The sequence below is a fragment of the Podarcis raffonei genome, chromosome 3 (genome assembly GCF_027172205.1).
Source record: "Podarcis raffonei isolate rPodRaf1 chromosome 3, rPodRaf1.pri, whole genome shotgun sequence".
Classification (NCBI taxonomy): Eukaryota; Metazoa; Chordata; class Lepidosauria; order Squamata; family Lacertidae; genus Podarcis; species Podarcis raffonei.
In genome coordinates this window covers 16,204,702-16,230,803 of record NC_070604.1, presented here as the reverse complement: position 1 = coordinate 16,230,803, position 26,102 = coordinate 16,204,702, and the positions used below count along the sequence as shown (strand labels likewise).

General features: G+C 42.3%; 1 protein-coding gene across 13 annotated transcripts in view; it reads left to right on the top strand.

Annotated features, from left to right (window-relative positions):
* The window catches only part of PLCB4 (phospholipase C beta 4), a 208,693-nt gene that overhangs the window by 112,838 nt on the left and 69,753 nt on the right, over nt 1–26,102 (top strand). For all 13 annotated transcript variants that reach the window (XM_053380664.1, XM_053380670.1, XM_053380668.1 and 10 more), the window contains 4 exons: nt 4,200–4,300; nt 10,110–10,190; nt 11,530–11,589; nt 13,453–13,596. In XM_053380664.1, coding sequence (XP_053236639.1) covers nt 4,217–4,300; nt 10,110–10,190; nt 11,530–11,589; nt 13,453–13,596 — 369 coding nt within the window. In that variant the 5' untranslated portion in view covers nt 4,200–4,216. The remainder of the gene's footprint in view (nt 1–4,199; nt 4,301–10,109; nt 10,191–11,529; nt 11,590–13,452; nt 13,597–26,102) is intronic.

Sequence of the window (26,102 nt, the reverse complement as noted above, 5' to 3'; positions counted from 1 at the left end):
TGTAAATTCTTCTTCATAAAACTCCAAGAAATGTTGTCAAAGGCTTTCTCCGCGTCCACAAATATCAGAACTGCTTTGGTATAAATGTTCACTTGTAGTTTTTCTAGAATGTTAATTATGTTCCTCGTATTGTCAGACAAGTGTCTGCCCGGGAGAAAGCCCACTTGATCTTTATGAATTTCTTCTACTAGTACCTTTTTTAGTCTTTTAGCCAAAATATCTGCGAAAATTTTATAATCCACATTAAGCAAAGATATGGGGCAGTAGTTCTTAAGCTGTGTCTTCTCAGACTCTGTTTTCGGTATAAGTGTAAAATAAGCTTAAAATAAGAAGGACAGAACTTTTTTTATGTATGCTACAATAGCAGCAAGGATACTCATCGCAAAGTATTGGAAGACGCAAGATCTACCCACTCTGGAAGAATGGCAGATGAAAATGATCGACTGTATGGGACTGGCAGAATTGACGAGCAGAATCCGTGACCAGGGAGAAGAGTCGGCTGAAGAAGATTGGAAAAAAATTAAGGACTATTTACAGAAACATTGTAAAATTTAAGAAAGTTAGATGGTGTTGGATTGAAATTGAGAGGTTTCTAGCTGCAATAATATATAAGAACATAGATGGGGAAAAGAAAGGGTTTGAAAAATAAGGTAATGTTATAAGCTGTAATGCTTTAAATGAAGGATTTGCTGAACAAATAATCTTAATTGGGATACAAGAAGGAGAAGTATGAGGAGGTCTGAGAAATTTGTTATTTAAAAGTATGGTTTATGAATTTTATGCCTGTGTTTAATGTTTCTGTTTGTTTTGTTTGTTTAAAAAATTGGAAAATTTAATAAATATTCCTTAAAAAAAAAAAAAGTAAAATAAGCTTCCTTCCACGACTCTGGTACCCTTTTCCCTTCCAATATTTCATTACAGACTTCCTTTAAAGGTTGTAATAACCATTCTTTCAGGGATCTATAATATCTTGAAGTCAAACCATCCGGTCCTGGGGATTTACCTAATTGCATGTTCTGAATGGCCCCTTCTACCTCCTGCTCCGTTATTTTGTAATTCAACATTAACTTGTTTTCTTGAGAGATTTTTTGTAGTCCATTTGTTTTCAAAAATCGGTCAATGTCCATTTCTTTCTGCGTCTCCTGTGTATATAATTGTTTAAAGTACCTCTGGAAGCACTTTCTGATCTCCACTGGATTCTGTATATTCTTTCCTTCCACTTCCAAATTCGTAATGGTATTAAGTTTTTGTCTTTTTTTCTTTTGCCAAGCCAGCAGTTTTCCGCATTTATTTGCCGATTCAAATGTCTTTTGTCTCATCTGTTTAATTTTCCATTCTATTTCCTGGTTCATCATTTTCATATATTGTACTTGATATAACTTTATCTCTTTCAGGATTTCCTGCGACTTTGGTTTCACTCTCAGTTTCTTCTCTCCTTCCTTTATTTTCTCCAGAATTTTGTCTTTTTTCTCATTTTGAGCTCTCTTCTTAATTGCATTCTGTTGTATCAGAAATCCTCTCATAACCGCTTTGCTTGCGTCCCAGATTACTCTTTTTTCAACAGTGGTGTTCATATTTATCTCAAAATAATCTCTCAAGGTTTTTGGGCCTTCTTAGTCACTTCTTCGTTCCTAAACAAAGTGTCATTCATCCTCCATCTTAAAGGAACCAATTGGTGTTAGTTTCATTTCCATCTTCACAGCATTGTGGTCGGAGCAAGTTTTAGGGCAAATTTCCACTTTTCTGATCTTCGGAGCCAGCCCTCTAGTTACCCAAATTTGGTCAATTCTTGTCCATGTCATATAAGACACACTTTTCACCCTTCAGAAATTAAGGGGAAATGTGTGTGCGTCTTATGGAGCGAATGCAGGCTCCTTGGCTTCAGTGATAGCAATGCAAAGCCTCCGAAGCGTAGAGGGAGAACTCCCTCCGCGCTCTGAAGGCTTTGTGTTGCTTTCCCTGAAGCCGCCTGAAGCCCCCGGAGCGCAGCAGGAACTCCCTCTGTGCTCCGGAGGCTTCAGGCAGCTATCTGCAAGCCTTTGGAGCGCAGCAGGAGTGCCTGAAGTCTGAAGCCTCTGGAGCGCAGCGCGAACTCCCGCTTCGCTCTGGGGGCTTCAGGCAGCTATCCACAAGCCTTCGGAGCACAGCAGGAGTTCCCGCTGCGCTCCAAAGGCTTGCGGATAGCCGCCTGAAGCCTGGAGAGCGAGAGGGGTCGGTGCGCACCCATCCCTCTTGCTCTCCAGGCTTCGCTTCACTGGAGAGGCGCTGCACAGTTTCCCCTCTCTGCGCAGCGCCCCTTCAGTGAAGCAGGAGGAGAAATGGAAGGGGCTCCATTTCTCCTGCTGCTTCGTTGAAGGAGCACTGAGCAGAGAGGGGGAGATTTTTTTCCCCTTGTTCTCCCCCTCCTATGGTCCGGTGCGTCCTATGGTCCGGTGTGACCTATAGAGCGAAAAATACGGTAATTGTATCACTTCTCCTGGCCATTAATAAAATGTGGCCTGGTGAGTTTTAGGTATTTCTCACATGGTTGTTAATAAAGGCAAAGGGTTGTGTTCAACCCTTTTTTTTTTACTCATTTGAATCAGCGGCCATAGGAAGAATTCAGAGCTGCGCCATGTTGCATGTTCTGTCAGCAGAAGTATTTTGGCTTGCCGGGTAGAACAATTCCCCTCCACCCACCCCAAAAATGTATAAACCACTTGACTGTAACTCTGAGCAATTAAAAGAAATGCTAACATTTTACCAATGCAGAGAAAAACAAGTCATTAAAAACATTTTAAAAGCAATACCTCAAGGACCACTTCTCCCCATATGAACTGACCCAGGCCCTGCAATCATCATCTGAGGCCCTTGTTTGTTTGCCTCCTCTTCAAGAGGTCTGAGGGGTAACAACACGAGAAAGAGCCTTTTCCGTGGTGGCTCCCTGTTTGTGGAATGCTCTCCCCAGGGAGGCTTGCCTGGAGCCTTCATTGCATATCTTTAGGCACCAGGCGAAAACATTTCTCTTCAAGAAAGCATTAACATCCCATGGCCCTGTGGAAAGGGTGTTAATTGCTTTTGTTTGTTTTGTCTTTATTATGTATTTTGTGTTTTCATTTATTTATTTTTACATTATCAACTGCCCTGTGATCTTCAGGCGATATACAAATTCAGTGTAATAAAAAACTCAAATCGGCAGTAAACTAAACAGAGATTTAAAAGCTATCTAGAGCAATGGGAGAAACTCTGGCGAGAGGATATACGATTTACTGCCTCATATACAATTAAAGAAAATTTTGTAAAGATCTTCTATAGGTGGTACTTAATGCCAGTTAAGTTGGCAAAGATATACAAATTGAAATCCAACCTCTGTTGGAGATGTGGTGGAGAACTAGGAACAACAATACATATGTGGTGGAGGTGTGAGGAAATTAAGAAATTTGGGATAGTAGTACACGAAGAACTAAAGAAGATGTTGAAATATCAATAACAAAAAAACCAGAGACCTATCTCCTTGGATTGATAGATGATGAGATACCACGGGGAGGGGGATTTTTCTATATGCAAGTACAGCTGCTAGAATAGTGATTGCTGCTAGGTGGAAGTCACAAACTATACCCACAAAGGAGGAATGGATTTGTAAACTAAATTAATATGTAATTTTGGCAAAATTAACTGCTATAATAGGAAATCAGTCGAATCAAAAATTAAAAAGGAGTGGAAATGTTTTGATGAATATGTGGCAAAATATTGCTCAAAAAAAGATATGCTAATATGCCTAGATTAACATGTGAAGTACTGGATGGAAGTAAGGAAAGATAATAAGAATATATAGATGATTTGAGAAGGTCGTAGAATGCAAAGATTATTGTAAATTGTATAATGTGGAGGAAATCGAGTGGGGGCGGGGGGAAGTGGGAGGAAGGAGAAAAGAATAATATGATGGATTGATGAAATAGGAATGTAAATGTATGGGGTGATGGGGAGGAAATAGTGTTGGCTTTGGTACATTTGTATTGTAATGTAATATGTGAAAACTAATAATAATAATAATAATAATAATAATAATAATAATAATAATAATAGGGGAAAGAGATTGAAAAAAACTATTCTCTGGTCAGAAACCAAACTGTGCTTCCTTACCAGGCGAGATAAGATGTTCATCCTAGTCTTTGCAGTTTTACATTCCACTTGCCTCACTTTTGCTTGTTTTGTTTCAGGGTGGCAGTTCTATATAATGGCAAAGCCATATGAATTTAACTGGCAGAAGCCAGTTCCATCCTTTCTACAAGATGGAGCCGTGTTTGACAGATATGAAGAGGTAAGGCAACTTCCTTAATATTACCCCAGAGCGAAACATTGAAACAGACCAAGGGGGGGCATAATAATAATAATAATAATAATAATAATAATAATAATAATAATTTGTTATTTATACCCCGCCCATCTGAGCCACTTTGGGCGGCTCCCAACAGAATATTAAAAACACGATAAAAGATCAAACATTAAAAACGTCCCTAAACAGGATTGCTTTCAGATGTCTTCTAAAAGTCAGGTAGTTGTTTATTTCCTTGACATCTGATGGGAGGGTGTTCCACAGGGCGGGTGCCACCACCAAGAAGGCCTTCTACCTGGTTCCCTGTAACCTTACTTCTCTCAGGGAGGGAACCGCCAGAAGGCCCCTGGAGCTGGACCTCAGTGTCACGGCTGAACGATGGGGGTGGAGATGCTCCTTCAGGTATACTGGGCCGAGACTGCAAGTAGACTTTGACATGAAACTCATGGGCCACACTCTGCCATGTCATGTGCTGCCTTTTCTAAGCTGACTAAGTGAGGCACAAGGGTCTAAAAGGGTTATAGAGCCCTTACATCTGCGGCTCCCAATAGCACCAGCCAACATGTCCAATGGTTTGGGACTGATGGGAGCGTTAAAGTCAAATGACATCCAGCTGCCACAGTTGTACGCAGTGAATGCAAATCATCAGCACACGCAGGGAAGTGATGGAACAGTGTGCATACCTTGTTAGAAATAATATTAATAAAGAACGTTTTTCTGTGTTTACTTATTCACGTGTTTGCAAAACCACAGTGAACAGCATGGGAAAATACACTCTTCCAGTTCATTACTAGGGCTTTGAATTTGACGCAATACATGCACATGTTAAGAGTGGAAAGAACAAGGGATGCTTCAAAAATTCCTCTTTTTTGAATCTGGCCCTTGTTTTTGCAGTGCTGAATAACCAGGTCCCAATCATAGACTAGAATTGAATTATTAGCAGTGCGATCCTATACACGTCAGTGCAGATATTTGGGTAAATGTGAATAGAATTGCAACCTCTGTTTGCCAAAAAAAAATATATCTCTGGGCATTTGTTGACATTGCAAAGGCGACGGTGCACAATTAGCTCTTATCACAACATATATATTTTTAGGACCCACCTTGTTTCAGTATTTATAAATTGCTTTAAACTATTTTTAACATTTCATTTTAATTACTGTAACCTGCCTTGGGACCTTGGGGCAGAGAGTGCGTAATTAGCAACAAAACCCTTCCATTGCTACTATTTTTGTTATTATTTTGCTTACTTGCAGGTAAGCCATGCTCTCCACCATATTAAATGATTTACATTGACTAATAATAATAATAATAATTTCTTATTTATACCCCACCCATCTGGCTGCGTTTCCCCAGCCACTCTGGGCAGCTTCCAACAAAACACCAAAATACAATAACCTATTAAACATTAAAAGCTTCCCTAAACAGGCTGCCTTCAGATGTCTTCTAAAAGTTTGGTAGTTATTTTTCTCTTTGACATCTGGTGGGAGGGTGTTCCACAGGGCGGGTGCCACCACCGAGAAGGCCCTCTGCCTGGTTCCCTATAACTTGGCTTTTTGCAGTGAGGGAACCGCCAGAAGGCCCTCGGCACTGGACCTCAGTGTCTGGGCAGAACGATGGAGGTGGAGATGCTCCTTCATGTATACTGGACCAAGGCTGTTTAGGGCTTTAAAGGTCAGCACCAACACTTTGAATTGTGCTCAGAAACGTACTGGGAGCCAATGTAGGTTTTTCAAGACCGGTGTTATATGGTCTCGGCGGCCACTCCCAGTCACCAGTCTAGCTGCCGCATTCTGGATTAGTTATACTTTCCGGGTCACCTTCAAAGGTAGCCCCACATAGAGCGCATTGCAGTAGTTCAAGCGAGAGATAACTAGAGCATGCACCACTCTGGCGAGACAGCCTGTGGTTGGGGTGGGGTTTTTTTTGGAAAATGGAAATCACAACAGTTTAATTCTGTTACCAGCTTTGTGCATCCCCCACTGAGAAATGAATATGGGGGGGGGGGGGCAACACACATTGCCAGACAGCAGTGTAATGGATGCCAGAAAAGGATACCAGCCCAGTTACATCTCAGTTCAGACCAGCAAACATCTTTCGAATGCTGGCTATTCATTTCCAGCAAGACACACTTATTGCAAGCTCATTCAATATAATTTCCATATCTGTAAACTCTTTAAAAGAGGATAGCTCCAAGGAATGTGGGAGGGAAGATACTGTGTTTGCAAAAGAGAACATTTCTAGCTTGTTTCCTTTTTATTTGATCATGCGATCTACAGTCTTTTTGAGGAATGGATTTGTTTAACTAGATTTGCGGGGCTCAAACGATGCCTTAGCAAACTTCATGTAAACAGAACCTCCGGCTAATCTATCAAGCACTATAGATTAGCTGGAAGCTCTGTTTAGCGAGACGATAATAAAACAAAAAATAAGTCCCACCAAATCCCTTTAGTATTATTTTGCTTCATTCCATAATCTCTTGAAATGAAGAAAAGATATTTTTAAATATTAAAGCCTGCCAAGACAGCCAGAGATCTTATCTCCCACATTCATGGTGGCAGCAAATAAACGACCGAGGAACAGTATGGCTTACTCCAGTTTCTTCTTTGCAAAAGGACTCTTCGCCACTCAGTTTATGCACACGCCCACCAAGCAAATACCGTCTCCTAAACTTAGAAGTTCAGCTGGTTTTAGAAATGCACCGATGCTTTTCACTTTGGCATGGCACCAGTGAACAGAGGCAGTGCTGGATTTACGTATAAGCTAAACAAGCTATAGTTTAGGGCCCCACTCTCTTGGAGCCCCCAAAAAAATCCAAAGAGAAAAAATGCTTTGATAAAATACATATTTTCTTATGTGCAAATGGCTTTAGATACCTATTAGGTCCATCAATTACCATATAGCATATATTCAACACAAAAAAGCGACAATTTGTTGTTGACAAAGGACATATGAAGGGCCCCATTATCTTCAGTAGCTTAGGGCCTCATCAAACCTAAATCTGGCCCTGAGCAGTGGTACCTCTGGTTACAAACTAAATTCGTTCTGGAGGTCCGATCTTAACCTGAAACCATTCTTAACTTGAGGTACCACTTTAGCTAATGTGGCCTCCTGCTGCCGCCGCGCCACAGCCACATGATTTCTGTTATCATCCTGAGGTAAAGTTTGCAACCCGAGGTACTAATTCTGGGTTAGCGGAGTCTGTAACCCGAAGTGTTTGTAACCCAAGGTACCACTGTATCACAATATAGTGTGCAGGACACCGAAATGCCTCAAAATGACTTACATACAGGATAAAAATAGCAATGACAAGAAAAAAATACAGTGGTACCTTGGGTTACATACACTTCAGGTTACAGACTCCGCTAACCCAGAAATAGTACCTCTGGTTAAGAACTTTGCTTCAGGATGAGAACAGAAATCGTGCTCCTGTGGCACGGCGGCAGTGGTAGGACCCATTAGCTAAAGTGGTGCCTCAGGTTAAGAACAGTTTCAGGTTAAGAACGGACCTCTGGAACGAATTAAGTACTGTGTATTCCAAGATGCCATTTCTGAATAAATCAATCCCAGATATTTAAACGTATTTACTTGGTTTATGATGTGTTCATCCAGGTGCCAAACATACTTTTTAGAACGCTTCCCAAATACAATGACCTGCGTCTTATCATAGTTTATAGATAAAGCATTCCTCATGCAATATGAACTTAATTTTGCAAGCAGCCGTCTCAGGCCCACCTGGGTTCTAGATACCAGTACTAGGTCATCAGCATACATTAAAACTGAGAGTTTTTGGTCAAGAATTGTGACAGGGGCAAACTGTAGTCCCTCCAGTTCTTTAACCATGTCATTAATATAAAAATTGAACAGGAAAGGTGCCAAAATGCACCCCTGTTTGACTCCAGTAATGGTCTTAATTCTAGTGGTGAAATGGCCAGCCAGATCCACCTTTACTTGTATTGATGTGTCAGTATATAATGTTTTAATGAGAAATAATAGACGGAGGTCTATATTTGTCTTTTCCAATTTTTGCCACAATGCGTGTCTTGGGACCGTATCAAAAGCTGACTTTAGATCGATAAAAGCAACATATAATTTTTGCTTTAAATTATGGATGTATTTACATAGCAGAAAGTTCAGCACAAAGCACTGGTCCAATGTGGATTTCCCTCTTTGGAAACCTGCCTGGACTTCAGATATCACCTTATTTGTATCTGCCCATTCTTCTAGTCTCCCAAGAAGGAGCCTGGCATATAGTTTGGAGGCTACATCTAACAAACTAATGGGTCTATAATTGGCAGGGTTTTTCTTATCACCCTTTTTATATATTGGGGCAATTATACTCAACTTCCACCCTTCAGGTATGCGACTTGAGCTGTTAATGTATGGAATTAAGTACTTAACCCGAGGTACCACTGTAAAACCAAATTTTAAAAACAGAGATAAAACAAGTTCTTAAGTGCTTGCACATCATACAGTAATATCTCCGCGAATGTCCACCTTGTCCAGCGTCCATTCTGGTGAACATCTGCAGCAAACCCAGAAGGACCAGAACGGGTTACTTCCAGGTTTGCCGCTTGCGCATGTGCAGAAGCGCTAAATCGTGCTTTGCTTATACTCAGAAGCGCAAACCGCTCCCTGCACATGCGCAGATGCGGGACTTTGCCCTGCGTCCTTTTCGGTTAGTGGCCAGGGCTCCGGAATGGATCCAGGCTGCAAATGAGGTACGACTTTACTTAAAAGGAAGAGCATAAAAGAGGCTACAGACCTAACTAATGACACCTGTTTTGCTCCTCTGGGGAGAGCCTTCCACAAGTGGGGAACCACCAATGAAAAGGCCCATTCTCACATTGCCACTCTCAGCATCTCCTTCAGAAAGTGCAGCTGGAGAAGGGCCTCAGAAGATGAATGCAGTATTTGGGCCACTTCATGTGGGGAAAGGCAGTTGCTGATGTACCAGGGCCTCAAGCTGAATAAGGTTTTAAAGATCAAAACCAGCACTTTGAATTGAACCTGGAAACTGATCAATAGCCAGTAAAGCCATGCTAAGATTGCTGTCAACGTGATCAGACCCATCTTGCCCCAGCCAGTAGTCTGGCTGCTGAATTCTACAGTTTCCAAACCACCTTCAAAGGCAGCCCTATGCTTAATGTATTACAGAAACCTCGCTTAGAGGTTACCAGAGTGCAGCGAACAAAGGTTTAGCTATTCCTGTCCCAATGGGGTTTTTTTTAGCTGGGTCACCAACCGAACCAGAGAGGCCTATAAGACACCATGCAGGTTATTTGGATGAGGCCTGCCCTAGGTGGAATCTACACACACATAAAAACACTGTGGAAATTCTTTTTTAAAAAAAAGTTTTGAAAAAATATTTTGAATTTTGCATAGCGCACTATCTCCATCTACTGTCGCATTTGTATATTGCACTTCACAACACATTTAAAATGTTTTATTTGCAGTTGTATAGCTGATTACCTAGTCACTTGAGTTGCCCCAAGCCTAAGAAGTCTGGGTAAGATGTTGCAGTTGTCATTTGGAGAATGATTGTTCACTGATGCCTCTGTTGCAACATCTGTAAGAAGAGGGGACATTAGCCCTGAACTGGTGCTGTGTGAATTGAGTCCTAGTTGTAGGGCGTGTCTTTTGGGGTCTCTGTATATTTAACATAGTGGTTTGTGGGGGCATTATGAGTTTTAAAATATTTTGTTTCTGAACCAAACAGAAATGGAGGTTGATACTCTGTAGAGCTGTTATTTAACTTGAAGCACTGAATATTTTTCTTTTTGCCTGTCGACAGGAGTCTTTCGTCTTTGAACCAAACTGTCTCTTTAAAGTGGATGAATTTGGCTTCTTTATCACATGGAAAAGTGAAGGAAAGGTACTGTTTGCAATGACTTCAATATGATGACTTTCTCTCTGGAGTACTTACCTCTCCGATCTTTGAAATGTGGAATGTGTGTTTGTGATAAAGCAAACTGCTGCTTGTTCCATCATGAAACACAACTCCTAAATACCAGGACCTTGGGCAGAAAATCCCCAAAGCATCTGTTAGGGAGTAAAGCTCCATGGACCACAGTGGAACTTACTTCTGAGTAAACATGCGTAGGATCTCACAGTTAATTTGTTAAAGGGAAATCCACAAGTGGAAGCACATATTATGTACCTCCACCCCACTCCACCCCCTTTATTTTAGTTAACTGGGGAGAGGAACAATATTTCGGGCACCTCTTCTTTCCCAGCAACCATTTGTTTACTGTAAGGAGGAGAGATTTGCTGAGCAGAACTGTGTTTGCAGAGTTACAAAATGGGATGTACCATATTTTTTGCTCTATAGGACGCACTGGACCACAAGACGCACCTAGTTTTAGAGGGGGAGAACAAGAAAAAAATTCTCTCCCTCTCTGTGCAGCGCTTCTTCAGCAAAGCGGCAGGAGAAATGGAGCCCCTTCCATTTCTCCTTCCGCTTCGCTGAAGGGGCGCTGCGCAGAGAGGGAAAGCTGTGCAGCGCCTCTCCAGCAAAGCGAAGCCAGGAGAGCAAGAGGGATCAGTGTGCACCGATACCTCTTGCTCTCCTGGCTTCAGCAAAAGCAACACGAAGCCTCCGGAGGTTTCATGTGGCTTTCGCTGAAGCCATGGAGCCTGCATTTGCTCCATAAGATGCACACACATTTCCCCTTAATTTTTGGAGGGGGAAAAGTGTGTCTTATAGAGCGAAAAATACGCAGAGAGTTGTATTACTATAGTGCTGATGGCTTGGCGATGGCCTTGGGGATATGTAATCCTGGTCCTTTCTCTGCTAGTCTCTCTACACCCACTTCTGTGCTGGCAGCTGTTATGGGAGCATAGCAACAGCCCATCTTTGTTCCCTTCTTGTGACCTTCTCTCAGGATTCATCCCACCTTTTCTGTGCATTTGATGTGAAGACACAAAATGGAGGAGAAAGGACTTGGGTGTGGTGTGTAGTTGCTAAATATGTGTAGCTTTGTAGCCAAAATTATATTATATCACCATCATCAACTTCATCACATCATTCACATTGAAGTGGTGAAATCACCTTGATCTGTATGCTTGAACTGAAATGAACAGAATACACTTCTTTGTGTTAACTGCGATTGCGAATTCTACTCCAGCTTTGCTTTCTGCTACAGTACCTGTTTTAATGTGATCTTTATTATAACCAAACCCTTGAGATTTTCCTGTTTCCTTTGTCGTTCCAGGAAGGGCAAGTTTTGGAATGTTCTCTGATCAATAGTATTCGCTTTGGAGCCGTGCCAAAGGTATTTCTGTAATTCTCTTTAATGGTATTGTCTTAAACAATAAGTGTTGACTTGGGTCGTGGAGTTTACTTTGTAAGGTTGCTATCAACAAAACTTCTGAAAACCCAGCTTCCTCGACGGCCCCTTTAGTCTTTAAAACAACAACTTCAATTTTCTTCCAAAGCTTCAGCATATGGCACAAATGCCTAAAAATTCCGGCCATAGTTAAGTGTTTTTAAGTTCCGTCAAATTTCATTTTTTAAGCATGTTCTTAAGTTTCACCATTTCAATTAGCAGGGTTGAAAAATGCTGTCTTTGTGGGTGAAGCTTCCCCAAAGTTTTCTTCCAATTAAATTTTAGACACAACTTCAAACAGAGAGCCATCAAACACTTATAAAAATGTATGGCCATTATTAAGATAAGGGTTTAATGTATTCATTCATTGGCATTCCGATCTACAAGAAGATGTTGCCATGCAAATGAGCTTTCCTGATTTTAAGCGATAAACTGGAAATCTCTTTACATCAGAGTAACATGATAGGGTCTGTACAAGAAATCTCCAATCTACATATTCCTTCAGTTCTGGCTTGCATGCAGACTACAGGGTGATAATCTGTTTTTCAGATTTGTAGTTTTTTTAAAATTAATTCTTTTCCCCTAACCTTCCTGAGGTTGTTGAAGTGGCAGAAACAAGGCCGACCAGTTCTGCAACTGGTTGCAAAACACAATCTTCTGAAGACATGGTAAACATAAGAGTCAGCCATATGTCACACTGCCCCCAGTGCCATTTATAAAAGGTGTGACCTGCAACGGTGATCATAGCTTAGAGAGTTGACCTATGACTGGACCATGTTTTATGAAAATGCAAACCATCATGCTGTGGAAAGGAAAACCAGAAGTGCAATTGAGCAAAAGAACAGTCGTTGGAAATTGATTCCATTTTTCCAGAAATATGATTGCGGTATCCTGCCTCTAAAGAGCATCTTCATAAATAACCTAGAATCATGGTGTGTCAGCTTCTAAAGGTTGAATTTTAACAAGTTGCCACCAGCTTTGTGGCATATAAAGTTTCCGCCTTCTGGAACAAGGCCTTTGTGACATCATCTTGCTTGGACTACTGCAATGCGCTCTACGTGGTTCTACCTTTGAAGGTGACCTGGCAACTACAACTAATCCAGAATGCGGCAGCTAGACTGGTGACTGGGAGCAGCTGCTGAGACCATATAACACCGGTCCTAAAAGACCTACACTGGCTCCCAGTACGTTTCCGAGCACAATTCAAAGTGTTGGTGCTGACCTTTAAAGCCCTAAACGGCCTCAGTATACCTGAAGGAGTGTCTCCACCTCCATCGTTCTGAGGACACTGAGGTCCAGCATCGAGGGCCTTCTGGCTGTTCCCTCCTGCGAGAAGCCAAGTTACAGGGAACCAGGCAGAGGGTCTTCTCTGTAGTGGCACCCGCCCTGTGGATCGCCCTCCCACCAGATGTCAAAGAGAAAAACAACTACCAAAGTTTTAGAAGACATCTGAAGGCAGCCCTGTTTAGGGAAGCTTTTAATGTTTAATAGATTATTGTATTTTAGTGTTCTGTTGGAAGCTGCCCAGAGTGGCTGGGGAAACCCAGCCAGATGGGCAGGGTATAAATAATAAATTATTATTATTATTATTATTATTATTATTATTATTATTATTAGTTGTATTACAAATACTCAGCTGTGCCGTGAATGCTTTCAAACTGTGGACTTGAAGCACTGATTAAAAAAAAATATTTAGCAAAGGTGAATAAGAAATGTTTACATGTTAAATATTTGAGGTGGGGGAAGCGAACAAAATTCCTTTCTGTTTTAGCTCTGGACGTCTAACAAGGCATTCATTGTCTCTAACAGGATCCAAAAATATTAGCTGCTCTCGAGGCTGTTGGCAAGACAGAAAATGAACTTGAAGGGAAAATAGTTTGTGTCTGTAGCGGCACAGATCTGGTGAACATCAGCTTCACGTATATGGTAGCAGAAAGCACCGAAGATGCTAAGGTATTGTATATTTAAGCATTGCTATTCTATATAAAATCCCAAGTGTTCTACTGAAGGATAACAAGTTCTCATTTGGACACAGATCTGTGGAAATTGAAATGGGATTGTGCATGGTGCAAAAATTGAGCTAATGTTTCCATTGAACCTAATGCCGTGCTTTCCCAAATGTTTGGGTGTTCCCCCCATTTGGGAAAATGTTAGAATGGCAATTTAGGAAGTGCGTCCGTGTGTGATAAAAAGTTTGCATTGCAGTGAAAGATGTAATCTTCAAAGTAAGACTGCTGGGAGACTTTTGTTAAATATCACTTAAACCTTGGCTTTCATTTGAAGAAGAATGGAAAAGAATACAATTATAATCTTGGTTTTGTTTTCAAAAGGGCATGATGATGTATTTATCCTTTGCAAACTGTCGAGCCTGAGTGCAAAAAATAAAATATCTGATGCTTGATGAAATGAAAACAAAAACGTATTTCAAGCACTTTGTATTGTGGATACGTGAATTAAGGGCCTATGGACATGTTGAGATGCCATATACTGAGTTAAATCATTGGTTTATTTAGCCTGGCAGAGACTTTCCAAAAATTTAAAGGTTCCCCAACAGCAAACCAGAGATGCCAAGAATCAGTACTGGAACCTTCTGCATTTCAAACATGTGCACGTAACACCAAATTATGGAGCCACCCCAATTTGCTTTCTGCTACAAGTGTTATCTTGTATTCTGTTTTCTTTTTAAGATTATGCTATATAGTCATGCTTCTTGCAGTGAAGTTTGCATTAAAAGCCTCCCAACTCAGGAAAGCCTACTGAGATAAGATTCGTCTGTGTACATATTATAAGGATTTTATCATATCTGTTTTAATATGTTTTGGAGATTGTTTGTTTTCCCCCTTTCTTCTTTATATGCTTTTTGGTTATAATTCTGCTATGCTATCCTATAACGAATTTGCAATTTTGAAAAACTTCTTTAAAAAATATCTCTGCGATGATAATGGTCATGTTTATAACGAATAGTTCCCCCCCCCCCCTAATCTGGAGTCCAGTGAAATTACTTTTGATTTACCATAGCAAAGCAGAATGGCTTGCTTCCCTTTTGGTGGATACGGTATTTAAGAGGCTTTGTCAGTAAATGGTTTCCCTCCAAAGATCAGCGGTGTAGACCTGACCCCATTTTTTCGATTCCTGGAAGCTCCAGTGCACATAACATTTCAAAGCAATTACAATATGTCTGGGCATATATTGTCATGGACAGTTCCCAGGAATACCAAAGATCCCAGTTACACAGTTTGGAGTACCGTAGTCTGTTCTCCAAGCTCACTTATAGACAGGGTTTCATTACATCCTAGAAAAACTGCTTCACCAGCACAGTCCGCTACGAGCGAAAGAGAGAGGCTCTCTTTCAACATTTTTTGCAGGAGATAAATATCTCTAAGGAAACCCCCTGCCATAATAGCTTTAGAGCAGCTATGTATTGGTATAAAAAGGTAAAGGGACCCTTGACCATTAGGTCCAGTCATGGCCGACTCTGGGGTTGTGGCGCTCATCTCGCTTTATTGGCCGAGGGAGCCGGCATACAGCTTCCGGGTCATGTGGCCAGCATGACTAAGACACTTCTGGCGAAGCAGAGCAGCGCACGGAAATGCCGTTTACCTTCCTGCCAGAGTGGTACTTATTTATCTACTTGCACTTTGATGTGCTTTCGAACTGCTAGGTTGGCAGGAGCTGGGACCGAGCAACGGGAGCTCACCCCATCGCGAGGATTCGAACCTCTGACCTTCTGATCGGCAAGTCCTAGGCTCTGTGGTTTAACCCACAGCACCACCCACGTCACATGTATCGGTATATTCCATGTTTATTGTGTGGCAAGACCCCCAAGCCGACCCCTCATTCGAATAAAGAAATTCACACAGACATGGATATTTTGTTTAAGGTTTTGGGCAAAATCTTGGCCACAACTTTATTGATTACAGGAATGAGAGCGGTATTGGCTTAGGCATTGGCAAGACTATATCTGACTCCTGCCCCCTTTGCGGGAAGTCTGTAAGGGTAAACCACCCAAAGGGAAATTGCTTCGGGGGAACCTGCCTGCATCTCCCCTGGTGTTCCCAGAGGCTGGCATGGCCCTAGCCCCTCAAGCAGACTTCGGACAGGATTCAGGCCCCAGATTCCTTTAACAGAAAGCTTTGAAAATGAAGGGGCAGGCGATGGCTGACCTCCCTTCCCCCATTCAACAATAAGCCAATGCCTAACTGCCAAACAAAGTTGTGACGATTGCTAAGAGGTAGGCAAAAACCCAGTGGCCGTGCCAATTTGCCAAATGGAAAAAATTCCTACCCGGTCCCAGACTCAAGACGGGCAACCAACCAAAGTTCAAAGCAAGGCCAAAGGACTCTTAAATTAAAGGGAGGGAGGGTGGGTGTTTGGCAGTGTGAAGCAGGAGCCTGGCACATGTTGCGCTGCCGCTTTTATACTTTTCCCCACAATCACCCTTCAAAATGATTGGGCAATAGCCCTGGGTTATCGTGGTGCCACCCCCGGTGTAAGGGTGATAGCTCCACCCACGCAAGGGTGGGGGGAACCAGTTTGAGGAACTGCCCGCAACCAGGAGCCTCTATTAAGATGATCCCATTTGCTAAAAGCACAGGGAAAGCTACTGGGGCCATATTTAGTGGGACAAAACAAAAAGGCCCCAAAACCTAGATCCTCATCCCGCCTTTGAAATCTCGGTAATGTCCCGGATGTATGGCAACCCTATTTTCATGTCATAGCTGATTCATCCCATTAAATAGCCATGTGAGAAGTCCCTGCACAATTTTATATACACTCAGTGAATAGCAGTGGGCTGACTTCCAGCTCAGTTTTAATTTTGTTATGAACATTATGGCATGTGTGGATATCAGCTTATATCGAGGAAAGATAACATTCTCGAGAAGATGCTACTTTAGGGAACAGAGCCTAAGTGCAAATAGGCTACCAGGGAAAACACAATCTTAACTTAGCGGCCAAGAACATTTAATAGCATCTTAAACTCAAGCATATTTGCAAAACCGCTATTCACATTTAATGGCCAATACTTCTACAGTACTCATTGCTATGAATATACTATTACCACGGTTTGATAATGTGCTTTATGTACCACAAGTGCTGTTGGTTGTGAAGTTGAGTGTTTTTGCATTTCTGCTCTTTTGAAAGGCAGTTGTATGATAGGGATGCTGGGGGGTTTTTTATTACAAAAGAAGTTCACCTTTAAATTATCTCCATAATATTCCTTTTGATTTTAATAGTAACCAGACTGTAAGCACAGGCACTGCGATGAGGGGACTTAGGAATCACTCATTATTTTTGGCACTTTGTTTAGGTGTGATCTACTTGAAATAAATGCCCAATGTCTAGGCAGCAATAATTTGTATACCACCCTTCATCTGAAGATCACAGGGCTGGTCACAACATAAACAGACAAAATGAAAAAGAAAAAGAAACCACAATAAAATAAAAACAAACCAATACCACCCCCCAAGTGCACAAATTAAAAGCCATAGAATGTTCATCAGCCAAAGACCTGGTTGAAGAGAAACTTTCTCACCCGGTGCCTAAAGATATGTAACGAAGGCATCAGGTGAGGCTCCCCAGAGAGAGCATTCCACAAATGGGGAGCCACCACAGAACAGGCCCTGTGTTCTCAAGTTACCACTCTCCAGATCTCTTGTGGAGGAGGCTCAGAGGATGAGCACAGGGTCCAGGTTAATGCATATGGGGAGAAGCGGTCCTTGAGGTATTGCGGTCCTGTGTTATTTAAGGCTTTATAGGTCAAAACCAGCACTTTGACTTTGGCATGGAAATGAATTGGCAGCCAGTGAAGTTGGGCCTGGATTGGTGCAATATACTCAAACCATCTTGCCCAGTGAGTAACCTAGCCGCTATGGCTGGGCAATATCTGGTTTTCAACATCATGATATATCACCAACTAAACATCACAATATACCAATATATCACAATATCTGAAATAAGGATGGAACTCTGTAGAGGCATTGGCTGGCTTCACAGTTTTTCCGGCAACATGATTTTTGCATAGCGCCCCCCCCCCCCATGATTCACAATATATTGCCAGGTCAAAAATTATGAAACCAAAATCACGATACGGACTTCAAACCGGTTTTGGACGATATATTGATATATCACCCAGTCCTACAGGCCACCAAATTTTGCACCAGCTGAAGTTTCTGTAGCGCCTTCAGAGGCAGCCCAATGCATGAAGCATTGCAGTTGCAGTAATAGAACCCAGAGGTTACCAGAGCATAGATGAGAGAAATTAGGCTATATCTGTCCAGGTAGGGGCACAGCTGGACCACTAGCCGAAGCTGATAAAGGGCACTTCCTACCAGTCAGATAAGGGATGCAGGTGGTGCTGTGGGTTAAACCACAGAGCCTAGGACTTGCCGATCAGAAGGTCGGCGGTTCAAATCCCCGTGACAGGGTGAGCTCCCGTTGCTCGGTCCCTGCTCCTGCCAACCTAGCAGTTCGAAAGCACATCAGAGAGCAAGTAGATAATTAGGTACCGCTCCAGCGGGAAGGTAAACGACGTTTCCGTGTGCTGCTCTGGTTCTCCAAAAGCGGCTTAATCATGCTGGCCACATAACCTGGAAGCTGTACGCCAGCTCCCTCGGCCAATAAAGTGAGATGAGCGTCGCAACCCCAGAGTCGGCCATGACTGGATGTAATGATCAGGGGTCCCTTTACCTTTACTAGTCAGATGGGCAGCAGCTACCTATGGAGGTAGAGTTGGCAGAATTGTTCCCCTGCTCAATCAGCAACAAAGACACTTGTGCCTGTCTGCATCTCCCACCCTCCTCAGACTGTTAAATAAAAATAAAAATGCATCACTGAATGGAAACAGCTGGTGTCAGTGTGAATGGTTGCAGAACAGAGTGAAGCACTCATGTACTGTGTGTGTATGTGTACACAGTCCTACACCCCTTTGGGGAAAAGATTTTACACCACTTTCGGTGAGAAATTTTTGGAAGAAGTCCTTTTGCATACCTTTAGGTTTCTCCCAGGGTTTGCAAACAACTTACCTGTTTTACTGTTGAACCAGCTGTGCTGCCAAGCCTAACCAGATATTTCTGTCTCTTCACTCTCAGTCTCTTAGATTTAAAAAGAAGTTAGACCCGGCAACTCAAGGAACACTAACTAATAAGGTTTTTTTCCAGGAAAGCTCCTGAAACCAAGAGATTGCACGATTCAAGGATTAAAGTTTAATAAGAAACTTGATTTGGGAAACTTGCCAGCTCCTTAACTTTGCCCCAGTACTCAGCTATAATGGAGAGCACAAAATGAGGGCAAGGTCATACATAACAAGCTTTCCTATTGAACACGAAACAGGTTTCTGTGATATACATCTGAAGCAGGTGTTCGATATTGAGGAGGTGTATTTTGAAGCTCACAGGCTGTACAAGCTATGGTCATGTAATTTGTGCAGCACAAAGGAAGCAAAGCATTCAAACAAGATTTTCATTGCCTCTTCCCTGACTAGCTCCTGGAGGTAATGATCCTGATGGGCTGTTCTTTTTAACTTACACTTAGGACCTCCCATAAGGGATGCGGGTGGCGCTGTGGGTTAAACCTCAGAGCCTAGGACTTGCCGATCAGAAGGTCGGTGGTTCGAATCCTCACGACGGGGTGAGCTCCTGTTGCTCGGTCCCTGCTCCTGCCAACCTAGCAGTTCGAAAGCACGTCAAAGTGCAAGCAGATAAATAGGTACCGCTCCAGCGGGAAGGTAAATGGTGTTTCCGTGTACTGCTCTGGTTTGCGTTTCTGTGCGCTGCTCTGGTTCGCCAGACAAGCGGCTTAGTCATGCTGGCCACATGAGCTGGAAGCTGTACGCCGGCTCCCTTGGCCAATAAAGCGAGATGAGTGCCGCAACCCCAGAGCCGGCCACGACTAGACCTAATGGTCAGGGGTCACTTTACCTTACCTAGGACCTCCCATATCGCAGGATATTCGGTTGTTCTTCAATCTACCCATTTCCACACCGAGGCAAACCTGCTGTCTGCTTGCTTGCTTTCATCTCTCCATTACTGCTCTGCTGTTGGCCAGCAATTTGGGAACTACATTAATCATATTGATTTAAAACCACGATTCTACTATCAAATGCTGCCAGAGTTTTAAAAAGACCTACAAAGCCACAGAGATAAATGGGGGAAGCCATGCATATTCCCAGCATATTAATGGGAACTCTCCCTGGTTGTATGGCTGCTTGGACCAAGTCCATTGTGCATCTAAAAGACATAGTATGATGATGATTGATTGATGGACTGCCTTTTATATTAGTCTTAATGCAATTTACAAACACACTAAAAACAGCTAAAAATAGTTCTAAACAGTGGAAAAACCAAATAAAGACAGGTTTAAAAATGATACAAAATTAACATCTAGTGTAGACCTTTTATTCTTTGTAATAAATGTATTTATTTGCTTTTTCAAATTAAAGTTTTACAGTCACATATCCAACATACAACATAGAAACAAGATTCCAAAGAATCTCCTGGACTTCTCTCCTCCGCTTTGTGGATTCTATTGTCAGTCATTCCTTCCTGCATCTTTTGTAATAATCCAATTTTTTTACCTCTCCATTGTGTCCGAAATTCATTATTAAACTACAAGTGTTATTCTAATATTAACGATTTTAACTGTTTACAATAGTTTCTAAGATAAATTATAAATTTTCCCCATTATAAAATTTTCCCATTAACATTTTGGTCTTCCTGATTTCTGATTCTTCTGGTCATTTTTGCCATTTCAGCATAATCCATAAATTTAATTTGCCATTCTTCTCTAGTAAGGACGATATTCTTTCCATCTCTGGGCCAATAACATCTGCACAGCCGTGGTTGCATTCATAAATAGTATTTTCTGCTCCTTTGAGATTTCGGTGCCTACGTTAGAATTCCTAACGTAGACCTTTTAATCCAGCCAGTAAATCTTCTTGAACCAGATGTCAACTGTGTTCAGAAAGTGCGAATAATGGGTGTCCCTTGTATGTAAGTTGGGATACTGTTCCACAAAATGGGAAGCTGCACTGACAGTCCTTCTGATATTTTTGGGATATTAAGGAAAAGCTCTTCTGCAAAATTCAATAACCTACAGAGAATAAAAGGGATGATTTCTGTATCAGCAGCTCTTGTTTGGTGTCATTGGTACCCACACTGCTTTATAAGGTTAACATGAGCAAAGGAGATCAGAATATAATTCAGACATGACGTAGGGTAGAGAAACAACTTCCTCCGGCTGGAGGGAGTTGAGGAAAGCAATGGGGTAAGAAGACATGAATGTGAGCAAATGATGGTGTTGACATTTCTCTGAAAGCAGAAATTACTGCTTGAGTGCTGATGGAAAGTATAGTTGTGTATTTCCAAGCGTGCTTATTCCAGCGATTCTCGTATGTTGAACCCAGCGACTGGAGATGTTTTCAGTTGAAAATGACTAGGTGAACTGGCCCTTTGCCCTGTGGAATGTCCTATTTCAGTGCTAACAAAGCTTGTTTTCATCCTGAATAGAAACAGAAACCACTCAAGTACTTTGTGGGTCCCAAACATTGATTGGGTGTGGTTGTATCTACTGGCTTCTGGGTGAAACTTGTTTTTCAGTAGTCGCCTCTTTCCTGGGTGCTGCCATTTACTAGCTTTTCCAGAGAGACAAAAAACAAATAATAGAATGTTCCGTTGTTATACGAAGATAGTCATGTTATGGTCATTGTCTGATCTGGCAAGAAGCAGTAACTGAGGTCCTTCATAGTGGGGCCTGTTTGTCTTCACATTCTACTTTTTCTGGCAGAGAAATTACTCCACGAAAATGGGGGAAAGGAGAAATATGCCCAACTGCTGTGTGTTAAGGTTAGGGATAGCGGGGAAATTTGGTGCAGTCCACATTTTAATGGACACCTACCTAATTCACAGGACGCGGGTGGCACTGTGGGTTAAACCACAGAGCCTAGGACTTGCTGATCAGAAGGTCGCCAGTTCGAATCCCCGTGACAGGGTGAGCTCCCGTTGCTCGGTCCCTGCTCCTGCCAACCTAGCAGTTCGAAAGCACGTCAAAGTGCAAGAAGATAAATAGGTACCACTCTGGTGGAAAGGTAAACGGCGTTTCCATGCACTGCTCTGGTTCACCAGAAGCGGCTTAGTCATGCTGGCCACATGACCCGGAAGCTGCTCGCCAGCTCCCTCGGCCAATAAAGCAAGATGAGCGCCACAACCCCAGAGTCGGCCATGAATGGACCTAATGGTCAGTGGTTCCTTTACCTTTACCCTACCTAATTCACACTTCCCCAAATAATGCACGAAACCAAACACTGCTCTCTTTCGATATGTGCACCTCTCTGAATTTTGCGATGCAGTTCCCCAACCAAGAAGAGTGGACAATAATGTGCACATTTAAAGGAAGGTCTGCATGAAAATGTACACATAAGTAGGGGGGATGCATTGCATTTGGGAAAATTGCCGCAGATTGTGAATATTACACTGTTTACAGTGAATATTGCATTGTTTACAGTGAATATTACACTGTTTACAGTGAATGAACACTGCTTACAGAATGTGTTTATTAGGAGCAATGTGCACTCAAATGCTGACAAATTTTCATGAGGCTCAAACACATATAGTGATGTGGAAATATGGTGAACTGAACTCAATATTATAAAAATGAGAAATGGAGAGAAACCAGAACTGACAACATTGCCCATTCCTAGTTACATTCAAAGCTTTTAAACTTGATTCACAATAAATTTCTTGCAGATACTGCACCAAATAACTGAAAACAGGCATTCTTCATCCTGGTCTTGTGAAGGTCAGGTTAAAGTCAGATATGGCGTAAGGGTAGGCAGCCTCCTAGTCTAAAATGGGTGTGTGGAGAACTATTATAGGAGGAAGCAATGGGATTAAAAAATGTAATTAATAAATAGGATTGCATATTCTAGCCACCCAAGATTTTAGAGCTTTGTTTATGTACAGCATCCATTTTTATCTCCCTGCCCGTTTACGTAGGAAAGAGGCAACACATTATCTATATAAATGGCAAATACAGACTGACAAATCCTCTGAATGAGAATTCCCCACCTCCCTGTATGGCTGTCTAAAGAATCATGGTTTTCCACCAATTTAATTGTTCTTAGAACCAAGAGGGATGTAATACCATTTGAAAACTGGAGTTTATTTCAATGGTTTTCTTAGTTTCTTTATCTCCTTAGCTGTGTGGTACAGTGTACTACTGCTGACACCTGGTGGCATTCTTGCAAAAGAAGGCATAATTTTTTTAACTAACACGTGTCTCTTTCAGTACTTATGGGTTTTGTTTGGTTTTGTTTTAAATTATTAGATGGGGGGGATCAGTGGTTTTTCAATATTCAAGATTATTTTGAAAGTTTCGTTTTTATCTTATTTTTAAAGAGAAATGGAGGTACAATGGAACAGTACTGTGGTGACAGAATGAATCAGCTTATCCCACTTGTTTTTGTTGCCGTGAAGTAACATTTTCTGTAATTGGTTGTGTAAGCATCTCAACAGTTTATTGGGAAAGCCCTTGTAATGGGAAGTCACAGCAATTATTATTATTATTATTATTATTATTATTATTATTATTAGTACTACTATTATTTTATCCTGACTTTCCTCCAAACATCTGAAGGTAGTTTCAATGGTTCTCTCCACTCCCCATTTTTATCAGGTTAGGCTGAGGGGCTGTGGCCAGTCCATGGTCACTTAGAAAACTTCATGTGGGAATCTGATAATGGTTGAGAGAAACAGTATTATGAGAGATACAGTATAATCACATTTTAGGATAAGCCTGTCAGTGGCTACTAGTCATGATGGCTATGTACTGCCTCCATTATTGGAGTTGGTATACTTCTGAGTTCGAATCCCCACCACGGGGTGAGCTCCTGTTGCTCAGCTCTTGCTAAGTTCGAAAGCACGTCAAAGTGCAAGTAGATAAATAGGTACCACTCTGGCGGGAAGGTAAACGGCGTTTCCGTGTGCTCTGATTTCTATCACGGTGTTCTGTTGCACCGGAAGTGGTTTAGTCCTGCTGGCCACATGACCTGGAAGCTGTCTGTGGACAAATGCCGGCTCCCTCGGCCACTAAAGTGACATGAGTGTCACAACCCCAGAGTCTTTTGCGACTGGACTTAACAGTCAGGGGTCCACTTTACCTTTTTATACTTCTGAATAGCAAGTGGGCATGCCAGTCAGAAGGTCAGCGGTTCGAATCCCCGCAGTGGGGTGAGCTCCCGTTGCTCTGTCCCAGCTCCTGCCAACCTAGCAGTTCGAAAGCACACCAGTGCAAGTAGATAAACAGGTACTGCTGCGGCGGGAAGGTAAACGCCATTTCTGTGTGCTCTGAAAGTGGTTTAGTCCTGCTGGCCAAATGACCCAGAAAGCTTTCTGTGAACAAACACCGGCTCCCTTGGCCTGAAAGCAAGATGAGCGCCACAACCCCATAATCGCCTTTGACTGGACTTAACCATCCAGGGGTCCTTTACCTTTTTTACCTAGAGGAGGTATTTGCCCACCAGGAGTTTCAACGGGGCCTAATTTGTAGCATGTATACTTAGAGCCACAGACGAAGTGGGAAGTTTGATATCGATAACCATCCCACAACTGCTGCAGTTATGTAAAACTACTCTGCAATTTATGTAAACTGCCCTGCAATTTACACCATCGTTTCCCGATCAGATATTGGCCAGAAAGGCTCTTGTTTTCATGCTGTTCTGGCAGTTTCTGCTTTGGCTGCCAAGACTGCTACTGACTGCAGATGGTGTTCCACAGAACCATCAAATTAAAACTTGACAATTTTGGAAATTCTGGGTATGGATGATAATGAAATGGGAGTCAGAGTCAGCGTGATAGTCACAGAAAAGACACCTTAATGAGTGCGGAAATGATTTCCGGGACGAAAAATAGGAAGTAAGGGAACACAATGTAGCAGGATCATTGTGTAGGCTTAAGAGCTTCCTACCAATTGCTGTGTCTTTCCTGTGAAGTCTTCTAGGCAATTCACAGTTGTAAAGTTCTGAAATAGATGCCGTTAATGCCAGCACAAATTACACGTTACTTAATTTGGGCTAAAATTGGCAACGGTAGCTGAAGCAGGGAGCCTCATATTTGTGCGGGCTATTAATGGAACACTTAATAAATCAATTAGGGGGGCCTGACCATGGAACGTTATGTTGCTGTAGCTTCAGCATCTATCTGGTGGCATAAACTTGTTTGTCCAACTAGAGGCAATTCTAGTTTAAAACAGTAGTTAGCCTCTTCAACGAATAGGCTGCTTTCAGGAAAGGTTTAATATAAAATATGTGGAAAGGTGGCTTTCCTCCCAGGAATTCAAGATATTGCACAGGGTTCTGCCTCTCCCCCATTTTATCAAAATAACCACCCTTTGAGGTAGGGTAGGTTCACCCAGTGAGTTTGATGGCCTCTGGCTGATTTAAACCCTGGTCAGCCCCAGATTCTGGTCTCCCAGATTCTAGTCCAACACTCTACCACGCTGGCTTTCTCATTCAGACTTCTCTGGGGAAGTGGTTGGGCCAATGAAAAACTTCTGTGACCCATGTCTAGGAAGCACAGGATGAGTGGAAGTGTGGATGAGGCCAAGTCGTCCTTTACACCTTCACCTCTGCACCAATAGGAACATTTCCACCACAGACACACAGCTTACCAGGCAGAGGGCCTTCTCAGTACAGTGGTACCTCGGGTTACATACGCTTCAAGTTACAGGCGCTTCAGGTTACAGACTCCGCTAACCCAGAAATAGTGCTTCAGGTTAAGAACTTTGCTTCAGGATGAGAACAGAAATTGTGCTCCGGCAGCGCGGCAGTAGCAGGAGGCCCCATTAGCTAAAGTGGTGCTTCAGTTTCAGGTTAAGTATGGACCTCCAGAACAAAGTACTTAACCTGAGGTACCCCTGTAGTGGCACCCTCCCCGTGGAACACCCTCCCATCAGTTTTCCAGGAAGTAAAGAACTATCTGACTTTTAGAAGACAGCCCTGTTTAGGGGAGTTTTACATGTTTGATGTTTTACTGTGTTTTATGTTTTAATTTGCCATCTGGAGTAGCTGGGGCAACGCAGTCAGTACTACAACTACATTAGAACATGTGCAGGGGCTGTCACGACAGCCAGTTTGGGCAGGAAATTTGTCCCGTTATTGCTAGATTTTCCATAAATACGGAAAGAAAACATTTAAGAAGGGGACTCGGATGAGTGTGGGATGCATCTAGGGTAGGCACTCAGTTGTGTCATTCCTAGCTTCTGAGGCAGCAAATGGGCCAGAACTATGTCTTGTGTAGGTGCTGAAATCCCAATGGAGCAGAAAAGATTATTTATGTATGTGACCACGGCTGCATGGATGTTATTGGCCCACAGATGTAAAGAAGATAAAGTCCCAACCAGAGGAGAATGGCAGATGAAATTGATGGATTATGCCGAAACGGCAAAAGTGACCGGAAGACTCAGAAATC